At 44.2% G+C, this 17112-nt stretch overlaps 2 protein-coding genes across 6 annotated transcripts in view; both read left to right on the forward strand.

Annotated features, from left to right (window-relative positions):
* The first annotated feature begins 3 nt into the window (after window positions 1-3).
* LOC149343061 (ras-related protein Rab-18-B-like) lies at window positions 4-6914 on the forward strand. Its single transcript, XM_089545581.1, has 7 exons — window positions 4-162; window positions 1064-1119; window positions 2282-2343; window positions 2533-2605; window positions 3117-3235; window positions 4692-4820; window positions 6229-6914. The coding sequence occupies exons 1-7, from the start codon at window positions 92-94 to the stop codon at window positions 6322-6324; spliced, it is 606 nt and encodes a 201-aa protein (XP_089401707.1). The 5' UTR covers window positions 4-91; the 3' UTR covers window positions 6325-6914.
* Window positions 6915-7883: 969 nt separating this feature from the next.
* LOC149343062 (uncharacterized) overlaps window positions 7884-17112 on the forward strand; it is a 51153-nt gene continuing 41924 nt past the window's right edge. For all 5 annotated transcript variants that reach the window (XM_089545582.1, XM_089545586.1, XM_089545583.1 and 2 more), the window contains exons 1-6: window positions 7884-8075; window positions 8346-8462; window positions 10320-10471; window positions 11542-11629; window positions 13217-13463; window positions 15728-15984. In XM_089545582.1, coding sequence (XP_089401708.1) covers window positions 8346-8462; window positions 10320-10471; window positions 11542-11629; window positions 13217-13463; window positions 15728-15984 — 861 coding nt within the window. In that variant the 5' untranslated portion in view covers window positions 7884-8075. The remainder of the gene's footprint in view (window positions 8076-8345; window positions 8463-10319; window positions 10472-11541; window positions 11630-13216; window positions 13464-15727; window positions 15985-17112) is intronic.

The raw sequence follows: 17112 nt of genomic DNA on the forward strand, positions 1-17112 counted from the left end.
GCTTGCCCTTCCCAGCCTTCCCACTTTCCCACTAGAGGCACGCATGTTTACATCGGCGCTCCCCGAAAAATTCGCGCAGTGACCAGTGGCCATGGAAGACGACGGTGTGCTCACGACGCTTAAAATCCTCATCATAGGCGAAAGCAACGTCGGTAAATCGAGGTGAGTCGACAGTGACTCTCCGTAGCGCTGTCTTATCACGCATTTCTCCGGGTAAGCCTAAGAATTTTGTAATAGCTGTACCCAACTGTCCGATTCATTGCTGTTACCAAGTGCGTCGGATGAATGTGACGAGCGCTTCGGGCACTACGGGCAAAATAAAGCTTCCAGATGCCTCTGAGCTGCTTGATTTTGTTGTTGCGAACTGTGACTGTGCCAGTGTCGCCATTTGGTAACGTAGCAGAAACTCGTGACATCTCTCGGTCCTCGCCTCATCGCCAAACGATAGCCTGTCGATCACAGTTCTGACTCATAAGAGCAGTATCGCTGCGCGCATCATCTTACTGGCGTTACGTTGCTGCCCAGTTGTCGCGGACAGATTGGGTCCCGTCGAGGTTGGATAGCCTGCTGCCCAGTTTCATTTTTTGGGGGGCGCTTTGCGTAATTTGAGATGCGAAGTTTCGTGTCAGATGAAAATACACGGTCTGGTGTAGTTTTAATCCTCGGATGTTGATGCGACTTAACTTTTCGAATGACAATATTGTAATCTTGGTCACATCTAACTTCGTTTCAAAACTGCCTAGAGGCTCATGCATGCTAGCGTTTGGCACGTACTCCTTTAAAGTAGCCTGATTGCGTTTTACACCTTTGCGTTTTACACCTTGAAAAAACAGTATCGCAGAAGCGTTCTGAAACTGATGCTGTCTGTGTATACATCGCTGTTTCTTCTGCCATTGAAAAAGAACTGTGCTAAACATTTGCGCTCATGCTCAATGATGTGAGCTTATCTGACTATTTAGAGACATGAGGGCTTGCAGCTACTTATGTATGTATCACATGCCTTGTACTTATAGGGTGTAAAAAGTTCGCGCTAATGTCATTCATTTGCCTTTGCCCTCTGCAGCCTGCTGCTTCGGTTTACAGATGATGTGTTTGATCCAAACTTGGCAGCTACTATAGGTAAGCTATCTCTTCACTCAATGACCAGCTTGGGTGCATGTGTATTTAATGCAGGGTGATTTGACCAGCCTCTGTCATAAGTGATGCTGTTCTGTCGCATTAGTTTGTTGTCATAGCACAAAGAAAACGTTAACTTGGTAGTGTGTTCACTTTGCAGTTATCTACGACAGCTATCAGTTATAGTTGGAACCAGTTTGTTCCATATATATATATAGCAATCCTGAATAAGAATTCTGACTGATCATTGGAATCACACACACGCACACACACTGATTCCAGTGATCACTCAGAATTCTTATTTAGGATTGCTACTAGGCAAGTTTTTGACTGGATTAGCCAGTTTCTTGCACACGTTGCAAGTTGTGAAGCTTGAGTTAGTAGTGCAGTTCTTGGCCTGACGAGAGGCAGAGAATTTGCAGGAAAAAAAATGTGAAGGAGCACTTGGCGAGGATGATGATCTTTCATAGCACAAGGGCACCTGTGGCTTGCTCGGTCCTTTAGAACATGTGTGTAACAACAGTTTGACGCCAAAACCCATTTAGAATATGGAAGTAGAGAGCGAAATAAAGAGTCTTTTAGTCGTCGGAAGCAAATTTTGGCTGAACCATAGACACAGCCTCTTGGTTCATGTTTTTTAATTTTCATACATGTGTTCTTGGTTACATTTTGTTTACCCTGCCATTATTGAGCTTATCTAACAGAATTGCTGCAGAGGAACTACTGTTTTCAGTTCTTGTGAGATTGACTTCAGTTTTGTTTTTGTGGACGGTTTTTAGTCATGACCTTAAAATGCATACTGTTGTCCAACATTCCTGGCTGCCCCTGTCGCTAGTTGCCGGAGAATGGCTGCAGCCTCAGTTTTATAGTTGTTTTGCTCTATCAGCTGATACTCTATAAGTGCAAAATAAAATAGATATGCTTTTCATCTATGCATTTGATGTATTACATTCCAGGCCAAGCACTCACTGGCAGAGAGACTTTTAATTTATGCTGTATTTGTTGCCTCACAATTTTTTCAGTGATTTCCAGTTACTGTTTAAGGCAGACATAAACAATTCTAGGTGAATTTTTCTGACATAGTCCGAGAGTAGGTAGCAGTCATATTGAAATCTACTCCTCCAGTATTCAGCTCACTGTTTTTCTTGTTTTTCTCTCTCTGTAGGTGTTGATTTTAAAGTGAAGACCCTCACCGTAGATGGGAACAAAGCAAAGTTGGCCATCTGGGTAAGCCACCATGTTGGAATTTTTTTCTGCAGTTTTCTCTTTAGCGTGTTACTTGGTTTCAGTTGCTAAGTTTGTATGGCTACTGGTATCTCATGTTGTAAATTCTTGATTGAAATCCACTATTGGTGCTTCCTGTGGTCTCTGTGCCAATGTCATCTGAAATGTCTCTTCATTTTTGTTCCATTTCAGGACACAGCGGGCTCAGAAAGGTTTCGCACCCTCACACCAAGTTATTACAGGGGAGCTCAAGGTGCAATTCTGGGTATGTTGCTGACATGCTGGTTTTGTTTGATTGATTTGCCAATTGGTTTTAACTGAAGTACTTCACATGAAACTGTGATCTTTAAACTCGATACATGCTAATAACTCTGCTTTGATTCTTGTTGTTAGCGTGCATTGCCGGCACTTATAGAATAGACTAGATTTAAGCACACTGTATAATTGGTGGCTTTGGGTGATTTTTTATGTCACATCGATGTCCTTTCATAATGCCTACCCGTCATGCGCCAAAAATGCCTTGATACCCAGATTATGTCATTTGAAAACAAACAATGTGCGCAGCTTCTTGAAAGGTTTCTTCCCATTGAAAAGTTGTCACAAAATCCTTGCTCTACGTAAGTCCATGGGCCTCATCTCACATTACACGCAGCCCGATTCTATGCGCTTAAAACTTCGTGGCCACCATTCACATAGTGTTGGCAGCCACTTGTCTTCAGCAGTGAGGTATTGCTAAGGTTTGTGCTTTCTTGTGTTTCATGCACGCACAAGCGCAGTGTATGACGTCTGCAACCACAGCACGTTCCAGAAGTTGGACCACTGGCTTGCTGAGCTGGAGACCTACTGCACGCGAAACAATGTTGTCAAAATGCTTGTGGGCAACAAAATTGACAAGGTGAGTGAATGCAGAGATGTGCAGAAGCTGCAGCTGGGAAAGGTTGTCAAAATACATGAGTGTGATCTCGTAGTGTATGGATCTGCATGGGGCAGCTGCTGAATGTACCGTATTTTCCGGTGTATAAGACGCACCCTTGTATAAGACGCACCTGCCATATATGCAGGCTGTCACTGAAAAAGTTCGTATATAAGACGCACCCGTGTATAAGACGCACCCCAGTTAGGCTAGTGAGGCTTAATTAAACACGCTTGCGCGACTATCGCGAAATGCACCGTACCTGTGAGCAATTCTTAAGCAACGCTAAGTGATCAAAAAAGGCAACACTCACGCCATAACCGTCCACGTTTTAGCAAAAAAGAAAGAAAAAACGATACAGCTCCCCATATGTCCATAACAACATTTTATTTCTACTTCAAACCTTCGAAGTCTTCATCTTCAGATGCGCTATCAAAAGGTTCACCCATTTCTGGAAGCAACTCGGCTGAAACATGCACTACGTACACGGAGCAAAAAAAGTAGCAAAGGGTGACTAAAAAAGAACGCCGGCTTGTCTTGACAATGGCGAGAAGCGCGATTGTCCCCATCTTTTGGCGCTTCTCATTACTTTTGCTTGGGGCCTTCGAAACAGCCGCGCATTTGTGATCCCGGAAGTCGTCATCCCCGCCGTTTCATGATAAAGATCACCTAGAATGTCGCGCATGGCGGTCCCGGTATTGAAGTATTAACCGTGTTACAACCGCGTTATTGGTAGTGATATTTTTTAGGTGAAAAAAGCTTGAGCATGAACCGGAGTAATCGATGAACTCGCAAAAAAAGATGGAAAATTCGCATATAAGACGCACCCTTGTATAGGACGCACCAGCAAGATTTTCGAAAAAAAGCCGCGTCTTATACACCGGAAAATACGGTATTTACATTCCCAGGTTTTACCATGGTCTCTGAAGGGCTGCCAATGACTAATAAGCATTTAGACCCTTTAGTGCATGCTGCATTGAACATACATGAGTGCGCTTTCATTTCATCTGCATTGAAGCCAGCTGCGATAACTGGGCCTCAAACCTGTAACATTGTGCTCAGTGGCAGAATGCCACAGCTACTGAGCCATTGTAATTGGTGTATGTATGGATTTTGAGTGGTTGCATGGCTTAGTGCTTGCAAAGCAGGAGGAGATGGGAAGCGCTTCTGCCTGACAGTTGGTGCTTAGTGGCTCATGTTGAGCACATTTACCTACGAGAAAGGCAATGAAGTAACAAAAAATTTTTTCATAGTTTCTGCATCTTGCATCATGCTAGACCAATTCGCAACTGTTCTTGTTACCACATGCTTGCACTTCTAGTACATGCTGCTACCTGCTGTATGCAGTTGCCACAGTTACTAAAAGTGGTGCAGTAGTTTGAGTGTTCTTCCCTCTTTTTTATTTTTTTTTTTCCTATTGCGTTCCTGGGATGCTCAGCTTGAGAACCGGGAGGTGACCAAGGAGCAAGGCATGAACTATGCTCGGAAGCATTCCATGCTGTTCATTGAAGCCAGTGCCAAAACAAAAGACGGGGTCCAGTGCGCTTTTGAGGAACTTGTAGAAAAGGTGACGTGTTGTGATTCTTTCCTAGTATTTGTAGAGTGTTCCTGTTGTTCCTTTGTAGTAGGTTTCACTTGGGATGGAGTGAAGCTTATGAATTGCTGGGATGCGGTAAAAGTAGTCTTGCAAATGGAGCGTTGTAACTATAGCAAAAAAAAAAGTGCCAGATTTTTAATTTAAGCTACATTCTCTAGTGCTACTGAATGTGGAATTACAATCGTGCCTCATTAATACTGACACTGGTTTCTAAGCAAAACTGTCCATAAGGTGAGTCATCTGTATAAACGAATTGTGAAGAAAAATGAAAAAACGTGACCGTTCATGTCTTTTAAATTGCCGGTACTTATCTATACTCAGTCGGCTGAAAGTTGCTGAATGTAGATTTCAACATAGCATGAGCTGCAGTTATTTTCTTCACAGCCACTCAGGTGGTGTGACAAATGGTAAGATGCAACGCTGGGTACCTTCGCATTGTAAAGCATAAAATTATAACAAAAAGGGCCATCATTAAGGCATTTGCTCTTTTGCACTGCTTTTCGCTGGTGTCTGCACTCAAAGTACAAGATTGGAAACGTGCTGAAGGCAGTCGAGATTTTGTTCTGACTGTTGTCCATATTAACGCAAACACAACACACACAGCTTCCATGTTAACAAGACATAAGTACATCAAAGAAGTTTGGTGCCCAGAAAAGTTCCAGAAAAGTTCTCCACGATTCGAGTTGTCCGCATTAGCGAGGGTCATATTAACAGGGCATGACTGTATATGAAAGCTGCTACTTTCTAAAAAGAGAGATTATTTGCATGTATAGTAACTGACGACAGTTTCTCCCTGCCGCATCTCTTTTCAAGACATGTTCATCCTTAGGCCCAGTACAAGCAAAATTTTTTTGCTTGTTGATGAAATTAGTCCCTGTACAGTACTGGTATCCGGTAATGTTGCGAGAATGTTTTTGCAGGCTAAATGGCGCATTACTGGAATTGAGTTTCGAGCGCAGACAGACAGCACAGGAAGGAACAAACTTGATGGGACAGAGCACTAAAAATTCAGGTTTTTATTGACAGACCACTTGCTTTTATACAGCAGCTGCTCATATCAACGAAATGAATGGAAAGAATTCACATATGAACATATCAATTCAACTGAGATTCCATACCATCCCATGAGGACATTTACAAAGTTCCAGTGCTATTGCTGTGCAAGATATTTGCATTGTTTTTTTTTTTTTTTTGAACGCAAAACTGAGGGATTGAGTTAGCGCTCTGTCCTGTCAAGTTCATTCCTGCCATCTAACTGCACTCAAAAATCAATTGCAATTATATATTGCAGCTGATTTTGCCTGTAAACTATGGTTAAAGAGGAATATACATGCTTACTGTTTTATTTCTGTTTCCTCTTGAAAACAACTATGCACAGATCATCCAGACACCTGGCCTTTGGGAGAACCTCCGCAACGATGCCATCCGTCTCAGTGAACAAACATCAAAAGCAAGCAGTTGGTGTTACTGCTAACACTGGCTGTCAGTCGGTGCTTGGCGCTGCTGCTTCTGCTGTACAAACTGTTCTGTACAGGCTAATGTGTATTTAACAGCTGCATCAGAAAATAACAGTGCACCGTTTCTTAATTGTGTGACGGGTCCAAGAGCATACAGCCATGTATTGCTTGAGTTTTGGCACGGGCACTTTTTAATATATAAAGAGCCAACGCAAAGTTTGGTATGTTTTTGCTAGTTTTTTTTGTTTACACGATTATTGTTTGCTGCTTTAGCGTAGTGTGTTGTAAGAGGAAGAGAGAGAGAATAAAAACTCGCCAAAGAACTTCAGTGCTTGCTGTCTGTTATTCAGGTTTATTTTTCGTTTGCTTGCTTTGCAGTTTACACAATGGCTATTAGCCCTCTGTCGAGCAAACTCTGCATGGCTTTGCTTTGTGATAGTGTTGGCACATTAAATATTGCCTGGGCATTGGCAAAAGGCCACAGTGTTCAATATTGGGCTCAAAATGAACGTCGTACAAAAATTGATGGCATGTTCTGTGGACGGAAAAATAAGCTGACAACCTTTGATGTTGGTGTTGAAGTACAATAAAGATTTCATCAATTGCAGCTTGTGGCACACTTTTATTGTTTAAATCTGTACAATGCAAATATTAACATATGCTTGAGAAGTACCTTCTGGACAAATCAATAGTTTAATGAGCAATTATTGCTGTAGAGGCAAGTGCAAGATTGCCTCTGCAAATAGTAATAGTGAGTGTTGGCATGGCCAGCATTACACGCCATTAAGGCAGCCTAGGCTTGATATAAGCCTCTAGACAAAAGGCACAAATTTATTGCAGAGGAGCAGTCAAGAATGCGAAAAATGTGCAATGGAGGCTCGTGAAATCACAGTTAAGCATGCTGAAGATGAGAATGTCCCTTGGGAGATCAACGCCGGTCGGGAATGAAAAATACAGCAGCAAACGCTTTCCTCCTTTTGTTGGCACGTGGGAAAGGGAATGCGATTTTGGCAACGATTTATTTCCTTGTTACGAGCCCCACCGTTCGATACTCTAAGCGGGTTTTCCATTTCTTGGAGGTGTACAATAAGGAAACACCGGCTTCTGCCACACAAGGAAGTCTTGTCTAGTCTGCGCGCCTTTTCTTACTAAGCGGCGCGCGAACTCTGGGCACTCTGGATGCGAGAACCATCTGTACGTTGCGCAACCGTTCTAATTGAGGAAGCGTAGGCGCGCTTCTCAGGATGTAATAGTGCCGCATACAGCGTACGTTTCAGTGCTTTGCGATTCTATTGTTTTGAAAATGAGGGAGAAAACAACAGAAAAATGCAGAATAAGCTGGGAACAATGTAAGGGCGATGTAGGCACATGCAGAAAACTGACGGACTCGAAAATTCGCGCGCTATGAAAGAACCTTGAGCTAGTCAAACTTTTGTAACATAACGTTATTTTAATGCGTATAATAAACAGTTAAACTAACTTTTTTTGTGCCCTACAGTGGCCACAGTTTTCAAAAAGCGATAAAAATACACTGCGATCTATCGGTCCGCTAGGGACCGCCACGCTAGATATTTGGCGGCGATCTCATGGCGTCGTCTATCCGTTTTCTTGTGTGATGTTTACTACTACTATTCTTCACGATTAAAGTTAAATAGTGCATGTGCTCAGCCTTACTTGTCCACATTCCCTGTCTCTTTTGTGCAATATTTTCCCATCGTTTCGAAGGGGCAACGCCATGTGATGAGATCGGCGGCTGCAACGGCCTAAGGTAACGCCACTTCCCAAGCGTCTCAACACTGACAACGCGATTTGCGATTTACCTAAGACCATCTGAATCGTGTCAAGCATCTCGAAGAAACAAGCGGCTTAGTTTGGGAAAATGGGAAATTAAACATTAGCCATGCTCAGTTGTTTACAACGATTCGTGTGACATGCTGTCTACGGCGGCTCGCGCGGAGTCGCGTAGTGCGCGCATGGCGCTCACGAGCGGTTTTCGGATCATGTGCCGATGTTCCATTTGTCGTCTCGCGCTCTCTAGATGTCCAGTAAAGTTCAACGCAAGGTAACAGTGGAAAATGTAAAGGAAAGCAGCGACGGGCCCAGAAGACCAAGCGTTTTTGATCGACTAGGACCTGGAGCTGTGACAGCTCAGGAGGTAAGCTACCGATTGGTGATTTTATTCGCGTTGATTTGAGAACACGGCGACTTCCAGTAACTGCTGCCGACACATGTGGAATGTGCTGGCGCGCAGTAACACGGTGGGAACATTTTATTGAGGCGGGGATTGCCTTTTTGCCAAATCTTCCAGCAGACATGAATTGGGGATTGTGCTTCTCAACATTGCAAACTACTCTCCACTTCGATGCGCAATCGTAACGTGCTCTGATAAGACTGTATCTGTTTTCAGGCACCATTTACTGAAGCACTTGAGCTGTCCCAAATTGATAGGGGAGTCAAATGATGTGGATCACCATGTCTTATTTGTGCAACTCTCGTGCCCTGCTATCAAATTCCTGTCTTTCACGGAATATATTAATGCAGTAGCATTAGAGGTCCCATTCTCGAGAAGTCCGTCCGTCTGTCCGTGTCGCGAAAATGCAGGTGGCAGCTAGCCCACTGGGTTGTGGGCAGTCTAATCTGTCCACCATGGCAGGTGGCAACGAAATTCAGATGCAGTTGTCACTTGCCCGCTGTAGCACTGCGCATCAGCTTATTGGTTGAGATGTAGACAGCCCCCCGAAGATCTATCTGTGCAAAAATGAGCCATATGGGAGCTCGAGAAGAGCAACCTGGATCGTACAAACCCCACCAGTATACCCCACCAGTCGTACAAACCCCACCAGCCACCTTAAGGGGCAGTGTCTTATTGCTTAACCGCTGTACCACTGTGCCAGTGCCCGCAATCTGTGCCCGTAATCTATGAATCTATGCAAGAGAAGGACTACTTGCATGGCAGGGATCTCTAATGCATTGCATCGTACTCTTTAAGGGTAGGTTAAACATCACCCAAGTTTTTTTATTTTCTCAGATCAAGATCTTTATGCATGTTTTCTTTCGGTTTTCATCTATCTACTCCTTGACATCTCACAGAGCGCTAACAACAACATGGTGAACTTTCTGGTGGAATTCAATTTCTGCAATGTGTCATTGGCTTGTATAGCTCTCAAAGTATTTTTGTTGTTTCTTGTTATGTATTCTCAAAATAGGTGCTACACTTTGGGCTTCAGCTTTGTACCATGGCATTGCAGAGGCAAAAACAGTAAAAAAGCCAAAATTATTAGACAAGGCTCATGTGTATAAACATTGAATGGGGCGCTGCGTGTTGTATACTTATGTCCCGTATAAAATGAACTGGAATGGAAAGCTGATGCGCGTAAAAGTAAGGTAACTGGAAGAAGTCGTAATGGTTGATAATTGCTGGGTTGTCAGTACTGCTGTTCAATTCAGTGCACATGTGGTTTGTGTCGAAAGAAAAGCAAAAACGAGCACACATAGCTGTAGCAGGTATTCATAAGGGTGCATAACCAGATTAACTCACACGAGTTTACATTTGACTTAGTTCTGACGGGTAATAGTTGAAAAAAAGACTAACCTTTTGTCCTGTGCATTTTTTTCTTGCTCATCTATCTTTTTGCCAGTACCTCTGCATTAAAGTTGGCTGAAGCTTTTATTTAGTGAAACTCGTAAAACAGTTGAGTGACTGTGAGGGTGCAGTCTGCTTAGCAAATAAAAACTCCATGAAACATACGCTTAAGTATGCTTCTGTCTGCACTTGATCAGCAAGCTATATTGCTTTACTTTTTATTAGAAACATCAGCTGGTCATGTTCTGTGGATTCTGTCTCAAAGCTGGTTTCTGTAGCACTGCTGAGCAGCCCTATGCTTTCATGTGCTCAGCGCAGCAGTTTGTGTTCTGCTGTGTTGCACTGTACAGCATGTGCCGTGTAACTGTGACCACAGCGTGACTAACTATACTGTGCTGCCTACGTGCATCCACCGTGCTGCTGCTGCAGAGGCATAGCCGTAGTAACGACCCCGGAGAGCAGTGCAGGAACTGGATGCGCAACGGGGCCTGCTCCTATGGGTCCAAGTGCCGCTACCAGCACGAGGCATACCCCCCATCTTCTTCTTCCTCCTCTTCCTCCAGGGTGCCCAAGTCTGAGAGGTAGGCCAGCTTGGATTCCACAGGCATCGGGAAAACTGGGATAATGCTGCACCCGTTATTGCTTAGTTACCTCTCGTATAGATAGGGGTTACTGATGTTATGGAATAGTTATGCAGATGGTTGTGCTTTGTGCCTGCATTGAGTAAGAAGCTATCAGATAATCTTTTCGAATCACCATTACCGGTTTAGTGAGTTTTTTTGTTTGTTTTTCATTTTGTGTGAGGTGAAGAGTTGTACTAGTGTGTCGGGGTTGCTGAGCGCAGTGAATATACGCCTCATACTTGTCACCGGTGGGCTACTTTAGAAATGAAAGTACATAATAGTTTCTGTGGGTACCATTTAAAGCCAAAAACATAGCTTCATAGTACATCATGTCACGGACACTGTAAATTTGTGTGTACTACTTATATTTTGTTTTTGCTCAGTGCTGTTGTCTATTACAAGGGCCTGTTTGCAAATCTTTGCAGAGTGTTTTGTGCAGACATAGTTTTGCTTGAGTGTAACTTTGGGTGATCACATGGGTCTTCTGTAATGAGGGTTACCTTTATGGTTTGTGTTTGCAGTGATTGAAGTTTTCGTTGCTGTAGTTTTATTATGCGTGAGAGAAAGTTTGCGTTTTACAGTTTTTGATTGGCACTGTGACGTCTGATATGTCGGCAATGTAACACTCACCTAACACTGCACTTGGAACTGAGCAGAAACTGTGCAGGCAGAAACAAAAGGTGCAGCTTTTTCCCGCGCCTATTGAAAAATTTTTGCATTTTTCAGTCACTTAGGCTTTAAAATTGTGCATGTTGCGCAAGTTAGTTTAGTGTTTGCGTGTTTATGAACTGCATATTCATCCTGCCTTTCTACATTGCTCATTTTGTTTGATGGCATAACACATTGATGTGCAAAGTCTGGTTGTTCTAGCGCGTTAAACCTCTCTTTTTTTTTTTTTTTGATGTCATCAATTGAGTAACAAAGGAAAAAACATGTGAAAGAGCATGGGTGCAGCGTTCTAGTTAATTGTTCGCTCTGCAGCTGACACTGATTTATTCCTTTCTTATTCTTTATTTTTTTTCTTTCAGGGACGCGTCTCAGAAAGACTTGAGACATAAAGTGCGGCACAAACAACAGGATGCCAAGAAATCTGTTAGCCGGTCGCCATCTCCTAAGGTGTGTAGAGAATCATTCTTTCTTGCAGGGCTAAGGTGGATTGATTTATGAGGCCCAATTTGAATTGTAAATGAGAAGATGAGGTGATCAGTTACACTTTCGTTTGCAGGAAGTCATTGAATGCTTCATCATTGGTTATATATTATGACTTTCTGTTCATGGCATGCAATAACTTATGGCGAGAGTACACATGCACAAAATGCCTGTTGAACAAATTGGTCCGTCTGGAAGATTCCTGAAATAGCACTTGCTGCAGTAGAAACTAACTTAGTTAGGTACCATATATTTATGCATGCCATCAGATGTTCTGATATAGCTGATGGCAATTTTTATCAGAAGGTGAAAATGCCATGGCAATTCGTGGTGCGGTATTGCATACAGACTGGTCTGAAAGAGTATATGTATAAACAAATAAAAATATTGTAATAGCTTGCACCTGTGACAGAAGCTAAAAAAGCAAAAACAAGATACCGGGTATTGTTGCATCAAATAATCTATTTCTGTTGTAGACTATTATAACTGGCTCTTTGCCTAGGCCGTGAGTTTGTTTTGTGTGCAAATTTTGCGTCATGAAATATTCAGTGACAGGCTGAATAATGGGTTGTCAAATTGGCAGTGCTTTTTAGGTGTGCTCAGAATTAACAGATATACACTACTGTGTGCAATAGGGCCTTACCGGTCTGACTAAACACTTTGATACTTCCGGCTTTAGTTTTGGTAATTCTGTCTGTCCAAGCAAGAACATCAGTCCTCACCCTTTTGCAGTTTGCCCGTGGCACGCATTTCATTCTCGTCCTGATATAAAGCACCGTATCATTCTTCATGGCAAATTGCTAAATCTTTGGTCTGGCTCCACAATTTGTTGCATTTTACGCATTTAGGCAAGCAGCATTTGCTACTTCAGATATCTCATTTCTTTCTAACTAAGCAGTTTCTTTTGAACTAAGCAAGTACCATTTCTAAATGTGGCTGCAGACAATTACCTACCAGCTACAGCACCGCATTGACTGTCCAACTGTAGCGCTCTGCTCCCGAGTATGAGGCCGCGGGTTTGATCCTGGCTGTTCTGGCTGACTTTATGTAGGGGTTAAATACGGAACTGCTCGTATACGGGTATTTTGATGCATGTGGAGCAACACCAGTGATCCAGAATTAGCTTGGGTGCCTTCCCTGCAGTGTGCTTCGTAGGCACTCTCTGTTTCAGCATGTAAAACTTGTTTTTTTTTTTATATATATAAAGGGATGTGAGAAAGGCATTGTATGGTTTATGTAAGAGTGCACGCTCCCTTACTACTGCCTGTGGATAGTAGGTACTCTAGGTGCTTTATTGTGCGAAAACGAAAAGCACTGGAAGAGGTAATTTGAGCATTGAAACAAAGTAATGGCATTGGTCTCTATTTTTTTTTACTTTTTCGTTTTTTTTTCTTGCTCTGCCTATGCTACCTTACCCAGAACTACTTTGAGGAGCACTGATTAGTGTGCTCCCGTTATATGGCAGTGTTTTTTTGCTGCCTGTGAATACTGCGCACCAAGATGTCAGCTGTGCTCTACTCTCTCTCTCTTTTCATTTTTTTTTTTTTCTTGCAGAGGAGGAAAGTGTCGGCAAGCAGTGGTGCCGGGGGAAACAGTGTCACAGTCACCACAGGTGTGGCTGCCAGCGGCAGCGGTGGAAGCAGCAGTGGTGGCAGCCGCAGCCGTCGTCCGGATGCCGAGAGCAAGATCAAGTCGACTGTGGTCGTGACCCGGCCACGAAGCCCCCCTTCTTCGGGCGAGGAAGAGCCGCCAGCCAAGGATGCCAAGCCGCCAAAGAACTGGGAGGGGGCGGCATCTGATGGTCAGTACCTCTTGCTGTATTATGAGGCCAGAATCTAAGCACAGACGGTTTTCTTTGCTGGTCTTTGACAATCGCAATGATTGCATGCTAACAGAAGTGAAAAGATGAAAACGTATGACCAGAGTAGCAAAAGAAAAAGAATTGTTTCTTTTTGCCGAACATTCTAGTTGCCATAGAAGTGCCTTCTAGTTGTGGTAGATGACTAAATTACTTTATGCAGGAAGGTAATATTTTTTCAAGGGACTGTGCATTATTTATGTGGATGCACACAGCCAGGTTAACAGGGCTGCCATTGTTCCCACTCCTTTGAGCTTTCGGACAGTTTCAACGTTCTTTCCTGTCCTTGAAATTAAAATTAATGAGCTTTTATTATACCACTTTTCAACACAAGGTTTTTAGAGCAGAAGCTCTAGTCCTCCCATACAAAACCTCAAGGTCATGTTGCTCTGAAGAATGATATTCAAGCGGCGGAGGGGGGTGTCGCTGTGACGTCATACCGTGCGACTTGTCGCGCCTCGACAGAGCAGCGGCACGCAAAGCCGCCGGTGTTCACTCGCCTTTGCAACTGCGTTGAACGGTGTGATTCAACGCTCACCTCACTGTTGCGCTGAACCACGTGACTCACCGCTCATATGATAAGATAAAAACTGGCTGCGGTCAAACCCGGCTGAGCCTAGTAAGACGAGCGAAAGCTCTGTTAAGCATGATTATTGAATCTGATGCCTTTCCATATCATAAAGGTCTTCAGATTCCGCATGATGGCAACGATACATTGTCGAAGCTCTAGTTCTGGCATGTTGCTCATCCGTATAATTCTTATTATCAAAAACGTCGACTGGGCACGTTGGCGAAGATTGAAGCAGAAACTGAAGAGGACGAGAGGCTTGTCTTCCACTCTGTAAACTAGGCTCAGCCAGGTTGAACCCCAGCCAAATTTTTTGTTTGTAGTTTAGGAAGCCACTCGTAAAGAGCGCAAATGCTCTAAAAAAATAATGTAATTTTTTTTTGTACTTTTAAAATCATGTTAGTTCTTATTTGCGATCACGGTTTGAGACTACATATTTAGTGCCAAACCTTTACCGAGAGACTTATTTTTTCAGGTTTTGTGTGACCCTGTGGTGACGTAAAAATTAAAATCTTTATTTTAACAGTCAGCGTTGGACTTGGCTTCATCCTCTCTATATAAACGCACAGCGTTTTCATTCCTTTTAAAATTTCATGATGCGCTTTCATGACTGGCTTGTCCCTTTATTTAAAAGGAAGGGGAGTATTGTGGTAATTTCTTATATGAAGCAGAAGAATTTCTTTTACTGTCAGAAATGATTTAGTGGACTGCTCCACACCTTTGGTTGGGCTGTCTGGTATTCCCAGATGTGGACACTAGGCGTTTGTGAGCATGACTCTTGGGAAAGTATTGCAGGTGTGACTGAGATTGTGTTCAAGTCTTCAGGCTTTGGAGCAGGTGCTGACTGTTGAGGGTGACCTTGTGAAAGCTGTGCATAGCGCACACTGATAATTCTTGCTTTGCAGTGGTCTAGGTGAGCAAGATACCAGCATTGGATACAGGAGATACTACATGGCTTGGGCAATGCCTGTTTGTCAATTCAGATACAGTGTTCTCCATTCTGTCTCCACTGTGCGGTGCTTTCTTGACTTGGAACACTTGGCATGGAGCAAGTAAACACATGCACGCAGACTAAGACCACTAATCAGTTTGAATGGGTGACTCACTATCTGTATTGGCTGGAAAGGTAGGCAGGGATGAGGGTAAAGTAAAGAAAAAGGAAAAGCGCAACAGCTTTGATAGCATGCTGCAGGTACCATTAAGAAGTGACTGGCTGAACAGAAACTTGGTTTTTAGACAGCGCTAGGTATTGGAGATTTTTTCTTTTGGATGAATGGTGTCAGCAGTGTCATTGCAGCGTGCTGTGAGTGGAAACTGGCATGTGCATCTAGCTTGCTGGTGAGTGTGTTACCTTTCTGGGCTGAAGAGTGCAGCTTCAGCAAATGTACGCTCTGGGATGATGCTGTCAGAGTAGGCCTTGGACTCGATGCTCTTATATAGCACGAAGCGTGAGGGTGGCACAGCTGTCGTCGCGTCTCCCCCCCCCCAAAAAAAAGGAGGGGAAAAGTGATTTTTGTTTAATTTTTCCATCTTTCTTTTTCTGTCAGGTGTCCAAAAAGATATGTTCAGTGTACAGAAAATAAACCGCCCCCTCGTCGAATGTGAGTTTGCCCGTTTGTGTTGTGACTGGGATGCGCAGACTGGCCCATTGACGATGCGCTCCTGGACTACAAGGAGGAGCTCTCCCTGGAGATGAAGCGTCAGCAGCTGCAGAGGGAGCTGGACTTGCTGCAGAAGGAGAACCACCCGGCCAGCAGTGGGGGCAGCAAGGGGGCCGGCAGCAGTAGTGCCACCACCACCGCAGCTGCTGCTGCCCCTGGGGCGGCCCCACCAGCCATGGCCACCCACCCGCCCGGCACCACCAAGGCGGCTCGCTCTGCTCACCCACCACAGCAGGTGGGTGTAGTGGCTGAAACATGCATTGGCCGCATTTGTGTGCAATTGGCTGTGACCAGAGTTTGGTAGTCATGTCCTGTTTACTGTTTTCTTGTAAAATACCCCTGCAGTAATGCTTTCCAGCATCTCTTTTAGGTACCTCTTGTTAAGAGTGTTTTCTCTTGTCGTTTTTATGGCCCCTTCCTTCATTCTGATGTTTGTTGCAGCTGATAGGTGGTGCGGTGATTGTGCCTATATATTATGTTTGTCTTCCAATAAAGCAGGGGTTCTCAGACGGTTTCGTAGAACCCAGGGGCTCCACGGGCTGTTTTTTGTGGTTCGGGCACTCACACTGGCCTGTCCCCCCTTTTTGGTACACTTCTGGCGGGCGTGTGTGAAGCGTACGAAGAACCTGGTTCGTTAAAATTCATTTCAAAGCATTAGCTCTTAGCTCGTTCCTAGCAACACAGACTTTGGCAGCACGCCAACGTGCTGGGCGCCAGTAATCATGCCGCGTGTATGTTTTGACGGGAGCGCCAGCGGCGGTGGCTCGCCCGGGAAACTTGGCAGCATGCCAAGACCCTTGTGCACCCCCAGTAATTCAGATAATTCAGGCTGCCATCGGAGTCCCGCCAAATGCCCATGCAAATCTGTGACATCGACAGCTTGCTTATTTGGACGCCACGGAGCTCGCACTGGTTAATTCGGACGGGCACCCAGGTGAATGGGCGCCATGTCAGGATATGATGTGCTCCGCCTCCGCTGTCTGTATCTTTACAAGGCAGAAATAAATAAAGAATTTGACAGGCGATCGTCCAGATATTCATCCACAAGCCTGAATTGCTTATTACATTGTCTTCCGCACCCCCCTGATGTGCTCACAAAGGCAGGCGTGTTGACGGTCGGCAGGTTTCCGTCGATAAGCTGAGAGAGAGTCTGGCCACGTAGTTGTGTTTTTGAAACTTCGCCGCTAGACCACGGCTATCTGCTGTGCATATCTGCGGGCCAGCCACGCCGCCCACCGTTTTGTAAGATGATTGCCTTCTTGATCTTTTTTTTGTTTCTTTGTTTTTTGAAGGCGTCTTGCCACTCCGGCGGCAATGCGCTTACCTCGCTTCCGTCCGGTGTCATATTTCCGTTCTTCTAACA

This window comes from Amblyomma mixtum, chromosome 5 (genome assembly GCF_055824585.1).
Source record: "Amblyomma mixtum isolate Tamu chromosome 5, ASM5582458v1, whole genome shotgun sequence".
Lineage (NCBI taxonomy): Eukaryota > Metazoa > Arthropoda > Arachnida > Ixodida > Ixodidae > Amblyomma > Amblyomma mixtum.

Bases quoted from the DNA above. Each gene is read 5' to 3' on its own strand.
- LOC149343061 (XM_089545581.1), top strand. From the start codon at position 92: ATGGAAGACGACGGTGTGCTCACGACGCTTAAAATCCTCATCATAGGC. The intron at 163-1,063 runs GTGAGTCGACAG...TGCCCTCTGCAG, and splicing joins AGCAACGTCGGTAAATCGAG to CCTGCTGCTTCGGTTTACAG. The intron at 2,606-3,116 runs GTATGTTGCTGA...GCACAAGCGCAG, and splicing joins AGCTCAAGGTGCAATTCTGG to TGTATGACGTCTGCAACCAC.